This window comes from Saccostrea cucullata, unplaced genomic scaffold (genome assembly GCF_032062105.1).
Source record: "Saccostrea cucullata isolate Sc308-1 unplaced genomic scaffold, CSIRO_AGI_Scuc_v1 ctg310, whole genome shotgun sequence".
NCBI classification, from domain to species: domain Eukaryota; kingdom Metazoa; phylum Mollusca; class Bivalvia; order Ostreida; family Ostreidae; genus Saccostrea; species Saccostrea cuccullata.
This window is the reverse complement of record NW_026928727.1, coordinates 130,736-146,172: the sequence shown is the minus strand read 5'-3', so window position 1 is coordinate 146,172 and position 15,437 is coordinate 130,736. Positions and strand designations below refer to the sequence as shown.

Here is a 15,437-nt window from a genome sequence, read left to right as displayed (position 1 = left end):
TTCTATTCTTTGACAAATATCATTAACGAAACAATGATATAATAATGCATAATAAAATATTGTGTAATCTTCACTTCAAAACAGATTGTAAGAGGACAAGGTAGGGTAAGGGCCGAATCTGGCCCCTTATTTGATGTAAAAATCAGAACATTGGTAGAATTGTGATAGTTTGTAGATACAAGAACTTAAAATGATGCATGCTTGAAAACTAGCACTAATTTGGATTCAAAGCTTACATGGAAGCCACTTTTGTGCAGAAATAGGGCATTTTCTTATGGAATTTCATTATAATTGATCATTAGATACTTTACTCTTCGGAAAACATAGAGCATACACTTGCCTATCTGAGATTTTTGCACAGAAGATGCACCTGATACTTGTGTATAACATATATAATTTGGGAGATAGACAAGCTTGTGCTCTATGTTTTCCAAAACAAAATGTGCTGTAAAATCGAAAATTTGCAAAAAATGAAAAATTCGAAGATTAACCTATTTTCTGACCTCTCCGTGACCTCTGTGTATTCAAAAACTTAGAACCAATACTTATTTTGTGACAGGGGTGACAACAGGTTTTAATGGATTAACTGTTGCATCATTCTGAGAGACGCCCAAAATCAGGGGCCAAAAAAGGGTCTTACCCTATCTTGTCCTTTGTTGATAAACTTGGAAATGTTCCATCTACCATTTTTTCACTGTTTCGCAGTCTTTAAATGTTTACTATATGGGTTCTAGAAATTTAGAATTGCGTGGCTGATGGGTGTTGCCAATATGCACTTGAAAATACAATATACCGAAACATGATCAATATAAAATGAGTAGACGAAGAAGATACATCATTAACATCAATGCCAAATGCTTACAAAGATATAAATACATTAGATAGTTTCTTTCAAATCGAATAAATCAATCAAAGTCGGCAAATTATCGTTGTTGTCAATTTTTAATTCAACTTAGTTTCCACCCGGAGAAAGATGTACGTCCACCAGGCCCACTTTCGATGTTCCCAGAATTGGCCCCGGATTGTGTTCTGATGAAAACGTCATCCCCTTGGTTAACGTGAATGACTACCGTACCGCTGACCGTGTGGTCTCCGGTGGGGGCGTAGAGATATGCCACGCCCATAACGTTGTGGTTGTGCACCAGTTCCGCTTGGTGATAAGCGCTGTTAACTAAACGCATGGACCATGAGAAAACATAAATGCCAGTTCGGGGCGCGATGAAAGCTCCAGTGGCATTGTGATACCCGTTTCCAGCATTGGTGATTATTTTATCAAAGATGAGAGTGCGCGAGGCACCAGGATCAATGCTGTCACCCGTCATATACGCATAAAAAGCTATGACGTCTTTACTTGCAGGAGGTGATCGGGTTGTAGGAAGTGGTAATAATAGCCTTTCTGTGAAAAAAAAACCCAGTTTCTTTCAAACATGATTGCAGCGTACCATTCATTGAAGACCATCAACAACTTTGAAATTCAGTGAAATTAAATTTATTTGATTTTATACAAGAAAATAGTATCGATAGGGGAGGAGTAGGACCCAATTGCAATTTTCAATGCCTTTACAATGTTTATCTTTGCAAAATATTGGGAGGGGGAGAGCTAACCACCCACCCTCGGTTCAACGCCTATGTTTGAATAAAATGTCAATATAAACGATACCTTTTCTGATTTTGGAGATACCCTTCCTTTCTGTAGCTTTTGCCGACTCTCCATCTTCCTGCACATGTTGCAATGAACTCTTTTTAAATCCGTTTTCATACTTTAACTTTGAATGGCCATCTTTGCGTCGACTACTTTGAAACATTTTCTCAATGTCCGACAAAGCACGAATCAGATTTTGATTTTCGTTTTTCAGTTGAATTATTTCCGTCTTCTGTTGTTGAAAACCAGCTGAGAGTTCAGAAACTTTTCTCATAAGAAAGTCAATTTGTTCTTGCTGAATGTGAAAAACGTTCTCATCGGAACACAACTTTTCCCCTTCAACATCTGCCGAGTGAATTTCGAATCCTTGGTGTCCCAAAACACATATTGCATTAAGGAAACCAAAAAGAACATAAAACATGTTACTTGTTACCATATTAAGACACCAATATACTCTGATGATCTATATTCTTATCAGTTTGATTGCACAGGTGCCTGTGTTTGATTGCTCTTGTCCTAGGATTAAAATACATAAGTATTCCTCAAAAAACAAAATCATATAAATGCTTCTTTTTGTCGCAAAAAAAGTGGCAAATAATTTTTACATTCTATACACTTAGTTCAGTGGCGAATGTTTCCAAATCATTGACGAAACTAAAGATGCTTTGAGCATTGAGTTCAAACAAAACGATACTCCTGGCTCCCATATGATTATAATGGCAAAGTACTTTTTTCTCTGGGAAACCAGAAATAATTGTCGGTTTAAAAAGTGTATAAATAGGAGGCCACAATGGCACAGTGTAAGAGAGAATTTGTGAAAGTCACATTAAATTTTATTCCGTGGTATAGGAGGAGTTGTGGATCCTTAAGAGATGGATACCCGTCAATATTATAGATGAATGGTTGTATCCAAGTTTTGCTAGGGGAAACCAAAATGTATCGATCAAAATGTTATGTATAGGAGGTGCACAATGACACTACAAGTGATTGTGGTAGAAATTAAATCAGTATTCCCAGTATTAATGTCTGATTTACAAAATTTAATATAAAATATAACACAGATCTAACAACAATTTCTTTGACATATGATGCATATTCTCTACACAGTTCCATTTTTTGTAGTTCTCTGACTCTGAATGGATAATTATTGGTTCCAAGGTCATTAATATTCATAAATGTATGTGTTGCAACAAATCTTCAATTAATTTAATATGTTTGATCATTGTTGTTTTTGAGCATCACTTAGTGTAGGGATATTTAGAAGTAAGATCACATCCACTTCAAATCAGTACTCATATTCCTGATATGATTTTCTCTAATTTAACAACCTCAGACTATGATGCAAAGGTTTAAGAGACACATGCAAAAAATTTTTTCTCACGACTTTCAAAATGCTATAAATAATGTCAATTTTATTAGTTTAAAAAATGCAGTCATTTTGAAGGCTTCCTCATGTTATGCCACCATTTAATCACAGCTTCCCTCTTTTTCCAGATGAGATCCTGTCCATATTTCATATACCATCTGAAAGACAAAAGTCTTGATTTCAGTATTCATGTAAAAACACCAAAAATAGAATTGAAAGGTACGTACATGTACAATTAAAGAAAAATACCTACATGCCAAATAAGGTTCCACCTAAATGTGCAGCATGATCAAAAAACCTCCATCTAAAGATAACTCCCAAGGTGTCAAAGGTTATCAGTCCTAGTAAACCCTGGGGGTAGGAATAAAATAAAAATACATTTTCAGTGAGTACTTTTAATCACGAACTGGGTCTTTAACGTTAAACCGCGAGAATTATAATTCACGAATGAACGGTTGATCAACAGAATTTACATAGACTTCAGCACCATAAAAATAAAAGTGAGTAATATTTTTTCGCAAGCGATGCTTCTCGTGAAATTACGCGGAAATTAATTCCTCGCGTATAATTAGGAATCTACAGTACTGTATAACCAGGGGCGTAGGCAGGGTACATTTGATGTGGATGCCTGGATAGGCTGGGGATTTAAGGTCCCCAATGAGTCCAGGGCAAAGTCCTGGTGGGAGCCTAGGGGGCGAAGCCTCCGGAGGCTGATGAATTTACGACGACTTCGATGTGCATGTTTGACCCTTCTGTTTGCATTTTCTTACACCTTTTCAGTTTGTTACGCAGCCACATACTTAAGGTCTGTTCTTGCGGACAGTCACTCAAAAATGAGAAAAGATCTGTCCATGCAAAAGTGAATCCACTAAAACAATTTTAGAGTTTTGAAGCTCGACAAAATACGTATGGTAACATATAGTAGTTGGTTAGAGTGGTTGACTGGTTTAGACAGACCACGTAATTGACTGATAGTCAGGCTAACATTAATATTAAAAATGCATCTCTAAAGATTGAAAATAACAAAGACAGAAGAATCCTTTTAAAACGCATTTTGTTGCACACTGTCAGTACTTAAACAGGTTATTATTTTTAAGGTTTAACTAAATTTTACCAATTTTAAATTTCTGAACTTTGAAGTCTTGCATGAATCCGATATTAGTTAAAATGGGGGGGGGGGGGGGGTTATCGTTACAGAAGTTAAGTATTGCGGTTGAAAGTTAATTTCGATTAATAGAAATTGAATTTTTTGGCATAAATCTGTTTAAGGGAATCGACAGGGCGGGGTTTTATTGTGTGACATCTACAATAGAGAAACTCCAATGAAGAATGTAATTACACTTGGAAAAAATCAGCAATATTCGATAGTAAACCTAAATCCGGGAAAATCTTTTGATTTCAGTGGTGCATGTAATATCGTATTTTCCCATAAAACTGATTCTATTGATTTTCATTTTTTATGGCTTTCCTCTCCTTTCTTTCTTTCTTTCTTTTCTTTTCTTTTCTTTTTTTTTCTTTGGAAAATGATGTGGACGTTTGTGCGTACAAACGTACGCCTGGCTACGCGCCTGATAACATTAGCCTGGTATTCATGGGGAATCAGAATAGAGAAGCATTTGAATATTATATGAATTTTTGATTGGAGGGTGAACTTAAATGACTTTGTATATGAAGTATGTTTAATTGAGAGCAAAGAATGTGTAGTACAGGTATAGAACAGCTTTTCTTAGAGGCATTTTAAAAATCCTTGAAAAAAATATGAATTACAGTGTAATTGTACATGTAATATGTCTGTGTGTCATACAGCTGATATTATTTTATGACTTGTACAACAATGATACAGCTAGAAATGATTCACTTCTAAATCCACCAAGCAAAACTTATCATGTACAAACAAGAATTTAAAGGAATGAAGTGTTTGATATAATTTTCAACAGAATTTAATGTTTATACTCACTGATTGAGCTGTAAATGAGTGTGGTATAATCTGGTCTATAAATGCTATACTGAGTTGACTATCTAGGTAGATTTAATTTTTATACTCACTGACTGAGCTGTAAATGAGTGTGGGATTAATAGAATCATTCATTACTATGAGTGTGGGATAGTGAAATTCCACCGAGGGGATACTAAGATTCACGGTCTAGAACGAGGCTTTGCCGAGTCCTAGACCGTGAATCTTGGCCCCGAGGTGGAATTTCACTATTCCCACACGAGTATGTAATGAATGATTATTTTTCTCGCATTATTTCCAAAATAACGGCCTGTCAATGATGTCGCCATGATAGGGCTAAAAATATAAAAATGAAAGTTCTTTTAATTTTCCATCTAATTAAAAAACTAAATGCACCATCGGATAGAACGTACCTGAAAATGGTTTACACGTACTGACGTAGTGTAAACTAATAAAATGAATTTTGGTCCATGTAAATTAATTAGATAGATAAAAACTAGGAATAAAAAAAACTTATCTATACGATACCGTAAACTTTCATTCAGAAGAATGAATTTCCGTGATCAAAAAATAGTGCCTTTCAAAAAGTGAAAATACGACAATATTTTGAATGAAAAAGTTTATCTTAATAAATTAAATGACAAGCTTTTAAGCATATGTAATATTTTTTAACATTATTACAAATTCTTTATATAAAGACGAAATGTTTACGTTATCGTTCGCGGCGTAGTAATTCACAGTGTGAGACAGAAAAATCTCACTCTGCTGTCTCACAACGGACAAGTCAATCTAACACTGGTGATTATGCGAGAAAATCTGGTCTATAAATGCTATACTGAGGTGACTTTCAGTGTAGATTTAATGTTTATACTCACTGACTGAGCTGTAAATGAGTGTGGGATAATCTGGTCTATAAACGCTATACTGAGTTGACTATCAGTGTAGATTTAATGTCTATACTCACTGACTGAGCTGTAAATGAGTGTGGGATAATCTGGACTATAAATGCTATACTGAGTTGACTATCAGTGTAGATTTAATGTCTATACTCACTGACTGAGTTGTAAATGAGTGTGAGATAATCTGGTCTATAAACGCTCTTCTGAGTTGACTATCTGGTAGATTTAATGTCTGTACTCACTGACTGAGCTGTAAATGAGTGTGGGATAATCTGGTCTATAAACGCTATACTGAGTTGACTATCAATGTAGATTTAATGTCTATATACTCACTGACTGAGCTGTAAATGAGTGTGGGATAATCTGGACTATAAATGCTATACTGAGTTGACTATCAGTGTAGATTTAATGTTTATACTCACTGACTGAGCTGTAAATGAGTGTGAGATAATCTGGTCTATAAACGCTCTACTGAGTTGACTATCTGGTAAATTTAATGTCTATACTCACTGACTGAGCTGTAAATGAATGTGGGATAATCTGGTCTATAAACGCTATACTGAGTTGACTATCAGTGTAGATTTAATGTTTATACTCACTGACTGAGCTGTAAATGAGTGTGGGATAATCTGGTCTATAAATGCTATACTGAGTTGACTATCAGTGTAGATTTAATGTTTATACTCACTGACTGAGCTGTAAATGAGTGTGGGATAATCTGGTTTATTATACTTCTGTTAAAATGTTTCCTATACAGGGGTTTAAATTTTCCCTGAAAATCCACTGGTCCAAGGACTATTAAGCTGGTGAAATTCACTAGTCCGCATCACTAAATTACTAGTCCAAATAAAAAACAAAACAAACACTGTAATGCTTAGTTTTAATTAACTTTTGAGGCATCATAAGACATATTTGTTTCATCATCATATTCAGAGTCTTTCTCATGCAGTTTGTGACCATGTACATGTCTACTTTTATTAGCAGAGAGCAACCACTGTGCTATGCTTTTTTCTGCCCTAAAATCTTTCAAATCAGGACCTTCTAACATCAAGAGTAATTGATTTCGCAAATTGTTCTGAGTAAGTTTTGTCCGTCTATTTGTTTTTACAATGTTCTGGGTTGAAAATCCTCTTTCACAACTGGCAGTGCTAGGGGAAAGTGTCATCATAACTTCAATCACCTTACATATGACAGGGAGATGCTTTGATTGTCTGTCCTCAGCAATAACTGAGGAATAAATATCAACTAATGATACATGCCTAAGATGCCTAACTTTTGCTTTCAAAAGTGACCACTGTGAAAGAACAACAGCCTTTTCAGCTTCATTGAATAAAAATGAAAAACATTCATGACTGACAATTGACATTATCTCATCAACACCATACTTGCCTAGTTCTGGTACTAGCACTGGCCAGTTCTTGACATTAAAAACACTGAACAAAGAAAATGGGGGTTTGTACAATGCATCAAACCTCTTCATTAAATAAGTAATGACATCAGACAAAAACTTTTTAACATCAGCATCATCTGAGTAATTGAGTGTTTGTGGTTTGTTTGTCAATTTTACATTGCCATATTTTGAGGTCACAGTGTCAAAATTTTCTAAAAATTCTTTCATATTAGCCCCATTGCTTGTTTTCAAACCCTCCAGGGCTAAAATGGCCCCATCTACTAAAATGGTAACTTCACACAACAACACAGTTTCAGACTGAAATGATTTGGACAGATTTGCAACTACAGGTAAAAAGTCTAGCATGAAATGCAAAACTTTTACAAACTTGACAGTTGTTATTTTTTTGACATACCCTAGGGCTTTACTTGCACCCTCTGTATATGTGCTAGACAAATTATTATGTTCTAAATGTGTTACAACTTGCTCAAAATTTTTTTTCACAGCATCAATAGCCCTAGCCTTGCTAGCAAGCCACCTGACTTGTTTTACATTTGAAAAGTGAATAAGTTCTTTTTCTAATATCTCAGCAATTGCCCTAAGTTCCCTCCTCCTTTTTGGGGAGTAGTGATAAAATTTGAAAATACCCTTAATGATGTCTTCAAATGTGTCACTTAGATACTTCCAACACTTAACAGCATCTAAAATAGATAGTTCTAACTTATGAGCTACACACTGCAGAGCCAAAATATTGGTAAAGTCTTTTTTCATTTGTGCAACAACACCAGACTTTGATCCAAAGTTTACAGAAGCACCGTCAAAGTTCGCCATGATGAGAGATGGAGTTCCTTTGTTATCAGGATGAAAATCGGTCATTTTCAGATTTAAACCATTTTCCACTGCTGCATTCAGTGCACCCAAGACTCCAGAGGCATCCGACGATTTTACTGCTATAATGTCAATCTGTCTACACACTGGTATCCCAGAAATTGGATGCACATACCTAAATATCAAACAAGAAAATTCAAATAAATATGACTTTATCAAATTTAACTTGTCATTTAATTTTTTTTCTAAAACACAAAATGCTTTTTCTTTTCTTAAAATAACATATTATTTGAAAAAAATGCAAAATATTGATGCACTTTACCAAATATTATGTCATCTTATGCATTAAATTACAATTTTGTTATATAGTACTGACCGCAGATAGACAATTTCTTGTTCCAATATTGCGGCATCTGTAGATCCATCAGCAAGTATACTGACACAGTTTGTCATCAGAACTTCATCACAAATTCTTTCTCTTAAAGTCTGTGAAATAGCCTCAATAAAATTTTCACAGGCAATTATATTGTTATATTGACCGTTTATATCTAATCCATTCAAGCTGTTCAATTCATAAATGTACAAATAATCTGAAAATGGTTTTCCATTTCGTGCAACTGCATACGCAGTATTGAAAAGGACTGTCATTTTTTTCTTCTCCTCTTCAGACAATTTATAAAAAGCTTTGCCTATCTCCGTGTCTTTAATCACGGGTAATAGTTTGTTCCGATATTCTGCGACTGCCTCGTTGTTGTTCTGGTCATTGGAAATGGGATTTTTTTTGGTTAAATAATGTTTACTAACTGTTAAATGTTCATTCGTCTTATCATGTGAAATCAAAGGATCTATCTTTAGATTTGTTGTTCCTTTATACAGGGCGCTCGATTTGTTGGCAAATTCAGGGAAACTGCGACAGTACTTACAAAACATAAGTCCATCATCATCCTGATCAACCCACGGATATCGTTCTTTCCAACCTTCTTGAAATGTTCTTTTTCGCTTGTTTTTGTCATATTTTTGATCTTTATTTTCATCAGAACTTTTCCTTTTACCGTTTTCAGCAGCTGAACTGACGAACTTTAAATCAAACAATGTTTGTTGGCCCTTTTTACTCATGGCGCCTTTCCCACCACGCTGTCAAACTGATGCAATCGAACTGACGCTTGAAATTAGTTTTTATTTAAGAGCAGCAATAAAACGTTATAGTGATGCGACTTAAGTGCTTTCACAACGCTCGGCACACCTCGGCCATTGTCGTATATTGTAGTCAGGCAAGGTGAGCCGAACGCTTTAAAAGAAAACGAAAGTACACACGAACGAGGTTTTTTTTTTGGTTGTTGTTTATTTTTTTCTAATATTCCTATTAAAATAATATTTTTCATTCTCAAAAGTACTGGTCCGACGGACTATTGATAGGTAAGGATTAGCTAGTCCGCCCCCAAGAACTTTAGGTCCCGGACCTCGGACCACCGTATTTTTAAACCCCTGATACTATATAAAGTTCAGAAGGTAAAATTGCTATCTTTTATAGTTCACGCATAGCAAAGCTATACCGCGGGGTATAGTTTTTGCTATCCACCCTCGGAAAATTTTCATGCAATTATTGCCTCCAATTTTGATTTTCAGCGATAAATCTATTGACTGATGATGTCATAATGACTTCAGTAGCATTGTGACATCATCAGGATTTCAGATTATTCTTGCAGTATTATCTTACTCCCAAATAATTCAAACCTCAGAAATTATATGATACATCAGTATAATAAAACACTTATCCACTGTTTGTGAGTGGGATAGCTCTTTTATCAAACCCTTGACAGGGACTATTCCTCCCGGGCAAGCCCTCGGGGAATAGTTCCCTGTCGCAGGTTTGATAAAAGAGCTATCCCACTCACAACCAGTGGATAAGTGTATACTATAAATGCTATACTCAGTTGACTATCTGGGTAGATGTAATGTCTATACTCACGGACTGAGCTGTAAATGAGTGTGAGATAATCTGGTCTATAAACGCTATACTGAGTTGACTATCTGGGTAGATTTACTGTCTATACTCACTGACTGAGCTGTAAATGAGTGTGGGATAATCTGGTCTATAAACGCTATACTGAGTTGACTTGGGTAGATTTAATGTCTATACTCACTGACTGAGCTGTAAATGAGTGAGGGATAATCTGGTCTATAAACGCTATACTGTTCTGAATATTTTGGTAGATTTAATGTTTATACTCACTGACTGAGCTGTAAATGAGTGTGGGATAATCTGGTCTATAAACGCTATACTGTTCTGAATATTTTGGTAGATTTAATGTTTATACTCACTGACTGAGCTGTAAATGAGTGAGGGATAATCTGGTCTATAAACGCTATACTGAGTTGACTATCAGTGTAGATTTAATGTCTATACTCACTGACTGAGCTGTAAATGAGTGTGGGATAATCTGGTCTATAAACGCTATACTGAGTTGACTATCAGTGTAGATTTAATGTTTATACTCACTGACTGAGCTGTAAATGAGTGTGGGATAATCTGGTCTATAAACGCTATACTGAGTTGACTATCAGTGTAGATTTAATGTTTATACTCACTGACTGAGCTGTAAATGACTGTGGGATAATCTGATCTATAAACGCTATACTGTTCTGAATATTTTGGTAGATTTAATGTTTATACTCACTGACTGAGCTGTAAATGAGTGTGGGATAATCTGGTCTATAAATGCTATACTGAGTTGACTATCTGGGTAGATTTAATGTTTATACTCACTGACTGAGCTGTAAATGAGTGTGGGATAATCTGGTCTATAAATGCTATACTGAGTTGACTATCTGGGTAGGTAAGACAGGTGGCTCCAATCAAGGCACATATTGCACCTGACTAAAATACAGAAAAATACCATTAAACAACACAATAAAAGAATGCAGACAATCTGCACAGACCTTTAACGATAATGCAATCTGGAACTTGAATATTTCAAATTATGATTGTAAGAACTTATTTAAAGCAAATTTAATAACTAAAAAATCTGATAGAATCTACAAGACAAAGTATGCTTTTCTAAAAATGAAAATATGATATCCTAGTAAAGATTTAGTATCAGCTCACCGCTCCTACAGAAGGGGTTGGAATCTTCCAGGCAACCTTGTTACACATGCTCACAAAAGACGACACAGCAGCTACAAGAAGAACAAAAAAACAAAAAACAAATTAGATTAGTAAATGTAATAGAAAAATTCTCCTCTGAAAAAAACTCACTGGCAAATAACAGGCACTCATAAACCCACAAAGCCACAAAGAAGAGGCATTATAATTACATGTATTACAGATCTGCCCTTTAAGAATTATACACATAAACATGACAAAGTATAGTATTTAAAGGACATTATCCTTATTGAGAGTCTTTTTAACAGACTTATGCCCCTATAATATCATAAAGGTTTATGGTCATTATTTAGCTTCAAATATTTCCCACATTAATAATTCTTTTTTTTCATATGAAAGTGATTGTCATCACGTTCTACAGAGATAGATAAAATTGATATTTTTATGCTTTAAATGGAAACAATATTCATTACTAGTAGTCAAAGGATGGGCTCCTCTCTTTTAACAAACTGCAGTATTTATATATATAAAAATAGAACACTAACCACCACTCAGATAAACTCCTAGAAACTGTTCCTTTCCAAACATGCTAAGAGTGACAGTAGAAAAACTCAACAGGACATACATATTACAGAACAAGTGGAGGAAGTTCTCATGGCTGAAGGCCGCAAAAAAGCTCCCCAAGACGGACTGTTCTGAAATAGTACAAACATTTAATATTTATTGACAACCGTGAGAAAATAGCAAGTCTGATTTGAATTATAAACATAGGTAATCAGAGATTACAGAGCTCACCTCAACGAATGTTGTCTTTAAGTAAGGCAAATTAAGTCACACAATTAACCAACAAAAAGTGTACATCCAAAAATAAAAAATTTATGCAATTTTGATACTTTGGAATAGACCTATATAAAAACTTAAAGCTAGTTCTTCATCATGAAAATGTAATTAAAATCCAGCATCTGAAGCAAGATTGAGAGTTTTCATCCCTTGAAGCATCATTTGTGCAACTTTGGTTTATATAAGCCTTATAGTTTCTTGGTGATAGACCTGCACTCATAACTTTTACGAGGTCTATTATCTGGAAAATGTATGTCGAATTCAACATCTGAAGAAAGTCCATTAGTGTGCATCCTCAGATGTATCATCCATGCAAGTTTGTTCAACATAGAGCTCAAAGTTACTTGGAAATGAAACCTGGATAAAAAACTAACCTTTTCACTAATCCAGAAAATGTAGGCAGATTCAGCTTCTGAAGCCAGCCTAGTAGAATGCACACTTAGATGTACCATCCATGCAAGTTTGGTCATTATAGGGCTCAAAGTTACTTGGAAATGAATCCTGCACCATAAACTTTAACCTGTTTACTCATCCAGAAAATGTAGGTCAGATTCAGCATCCGAAGCAAGTCTGGTAGTATGCATCCTAAGATGTACCATCCAGGCAAGTTTAGTCATTATAGGGTTCATAGTACCTTGGAAATGAAACCTGCACCAAAAATTTTAACCTGTTCACTCAACCGGAAAATGTAGGTCAGATTCAGCATCCGAAGCAAGTCTTGTAATATGCATCCTAAGATGTACCATCCATGCAAGTTTGGTCATTATATGTCTCATAGAAACTTGGAAATGAAACCTGCACCAAAAACTTTAACCTGTTCACTCAACCGGAAAATGTAGGTCAGATTCAGCATCCGAAGCAAGTCTGGTAGTATGCATCCTAAGATGTACCATCCATGCAAGTTTGGTCATTATAGGGCTCATAGAAACTTGGAAATGAAACCTGCACCAAAAACTTTAACCTGTTCACTCAACCGGAAAATGTAGGTCAGATTCAGCATCCGAAGCAAGTCTAGTAGAATGCATCCTAAGATGTACCATCCATGCAAGTTTGGTCATTATATGTCTCATAGAAACTTGGAAATGAAACCTGCACCAAAAACTTTAACCTGTTCACTCAACCGGAAAATGTAGGTCAGATTCAGCATCCAAAGCAAGTCTGGTAGTATGCATCCTAAGATGTACCATCCACGTAAGTTTGGTCAACATAGGGCTTATAGTTACTCGGAAATGAGACCTACAACAAAAACTGCACCAAAAATGTTAACCTGCACCAAAAACATTAACCTGATCATTCCTTTGCTGAAATTGCAGCATCTGAAACTTTGACTGGTACAATGAAACACATTAGAAACATCTTCCATGCATGTCTAATCAATATAGGACATAGAAGTACTTAAAAAGAAAACTGCTCCAAAAAACTTAACCTTAACCTGGAACGCCGATGCCGAGGGTATCACATAAGCTCCCCCCAACTTCGTTGAGGTGAGCTAAAAATTGTAATTTTTGACATCATACAACAGTAAAAATGTAATTTGTTATACTAAAGTACAAGCATTTAATATTTATTGACAATGGTGAGAAAATACTGTAAGCATCAATGTTTTCCTTTATATATACCTTTACAAGGAGAGCATAAAAAATATCTCTGCATAAAGGGATAAATCCTGGGAATCTTCCATAAAACATAAACAAAAGCATTGATCACAACAATGCCACTCACTAGGTTTGTCTGCAAGTAAAAAAAATAATCCAGTCTTAGATGACTTATTATATTAATTACTTAATTCATTTAAATAATGATTCAATGACTTTCCTCAAACTGACATAAGATTACAAGATTACTTTTTGCAAGAAAAAAGAACATGTTAAATTACACTTAGATTTACTTGGATTTCATAAGTTACTGGTAAATCTCTTTCTAACTTGTATAATGAAAAAAAAAATTAAATGATACACAATCAATTACGTTTACTGCTACTTACAACTTCTATGTAGTGATTTTTGAATGCTCCATGGCTGAAGTACAATTGTTGCTTCATTGCTTGAATTTTTTTCTTTATGTTTTCATACTCCCAAATCATGGCACCTGTGAAACTGCAACCACATACCTAACATAAAATGTATGAGAAGATATGAAAATTTTTTTTAATGTAATGAAAGGAAGACAATTTTCACAGAGGAGGAGAAAGAGGAGAAAATGTAACTGAACTAATGATATCCTACTGTCATAATATATAGCACCAGCAACTAGCAAGTCTTGTATAATAAATTTAATTTGATAACTCAACTGATTCAGGAATTGAAAAATATCAAATAACATTAGATTAAATAGAAACAAATAGGAAAGAATGAACATTGCTTATCATGCTTATGATATGAACACTGAAGAAAGATCATATCTATTCCTTTCTTCTTTAATTGTCTGTCTGTAGAATATGCCATTAAATTTACAATTTTAATTAAGCCTTACTGTGACTGTTAATAGGAAATGCTTCATGAGAAGAGAACTGTCACTCTCAAAAGGTTGATGTGGACCGAGTTTTGTGCCCCGAGCCCCTCTGATAAACTGTTTGTGCATAAAAGAACAGTTGTTTCCCTTTGGCAGGAGAAGTCTTCCTTGACAAGCTTCGTTGAAAACATGACTGTGTTTGCATAAAGATGTTAAACTGAAACATAAAATATAGCATGAATTTACAATATAATGCTGCAACCAAATAACTTGAATTACTTCAGAGACAAAAATAGCAATAATTTATTCAAAAATTCTTTTTAGAGTTCATAAGTGCATGCATTGTACACAACATTCAATTACACACATTACATAAATGTATAACAGAATGTATGAATTGAAAATTATTTTATGAGTGAAGTTGACGCCAATTATCTTTTTTAAATTTGATTCAATGTTCAAGGTCGAATAATTTTTTTAAATGTTTTTTTCCATTCCTCAGCTAAACTTATCAAAACTGACAAAAGAAATCATTCTTGAATTTTCTCATGCCAGTAGCAATAGCAACTGTTTTAATTTTATATCCACATGATCGTTCATCGATTTTGGTGGTAATTTAATATTTCTTGTTTTTAATGGCATGAAGAGATTGGTCCACAAATTCATTTCCACTACAAGTGTAAAAAGCATTATACCACAATATTGCATAAGAGGTTACAGAAACTGAGGAAATTCGAATTGCAAGAGAAAGTGTGAACAAATTTAAAAGAGGATATACATGTCCTCCGTAAAAAACTCTCACCTTTCCAGTGATCGCTTTGCTGGAAATCTGCATAAAAGTATCAAAGATCCTGGCATTTTGAAGGTTTCATAAGACTACATTCCTGTTTTTCTTTTGAGAGGTTAATGTTTACGAAGGTTAACTCTCGAGGACACCCGAAAGACACGTGTAGGGATCACCAAA

At 34.8% G+C, this 15,437-nt stretch overlaps 3 protein-coding genes across 3 annotated transcripts; all 3 read right to left on the bottom strand.

The window, feature by feature from the left end:
• Positions 1-859: 859 nt before the first annotated feature.
• LOC134278568 (uncharacterized) lies at positions 860-2,088 on the bottom strand. The gene is made up of 2 exons (XM_062760878.1): positions 1,661-2,088; positions 860-1,396 (listed from the first exon to the last, which is right to left on the bottom strand). The coding sequence occupies exons 1-2, from the start codon at positions 2,076-2,078 to the stop codon at positions 948-950; spliced, it is 867 nt and encodes a 288-aa protein (XP_062616862.1). The 5' UTR covers positions 2,079-2,088; the 3' UTR covers positions 860-947.
• Positions 2,089-2,661: 573 nt separating this feature from the next.
• On the bottom strand, positions 2,662-15,429 carry LOC134278567 (presenilin-associated rhomboid-like protein, mitochondrial). The gene is made up of 9 exons (XM_062760877.1): positions 15,276-15,429; positions 14,495-14,690; positions 14,007-14,132; positions 13,642-13,753; positions 11,728-11,877; positions 11,186-11,256; positions 10,847-10,957; positions 3,262-3,359; positions 2,662-3,166 (listed from the first exon to the last, which is right to left on the bottom strand). Exons 1-9 carry the CDS (start codon positions 15,329-15,331, stop codon positions 3,076-3,078), a joined length of 1,011 nt encoding a protein of 336 aa, XP_062616861.1. The 5' UTR covers positions 15,332-15,429; the 3' UTR covers positions 2,662-3,075.
• Positions 6,727-9,533, bottom strand: LOC134278555 (zinc finger protein 862-like). The gene is made up of 2 exons (XM_062760861.1): positions 8,456-9,533; positions 6,727-8,254 (listed from the first exon to the last, which is right to left on the bottom strand). The coding sequence occupies exons 1-2, from the start codon at positions 9,193-9,195 to the stop codon at positions 6,742-6,744; spliced, it is 2,253 nt and encodes a 750-aa protein (XP_062616845.1). The 5' UTR covers positions 9,196-9,533; the 3' UTR covers positions 6,727-6,741.
• Positions 15,430-15,437: the final 8 nt, after the last annotated feature.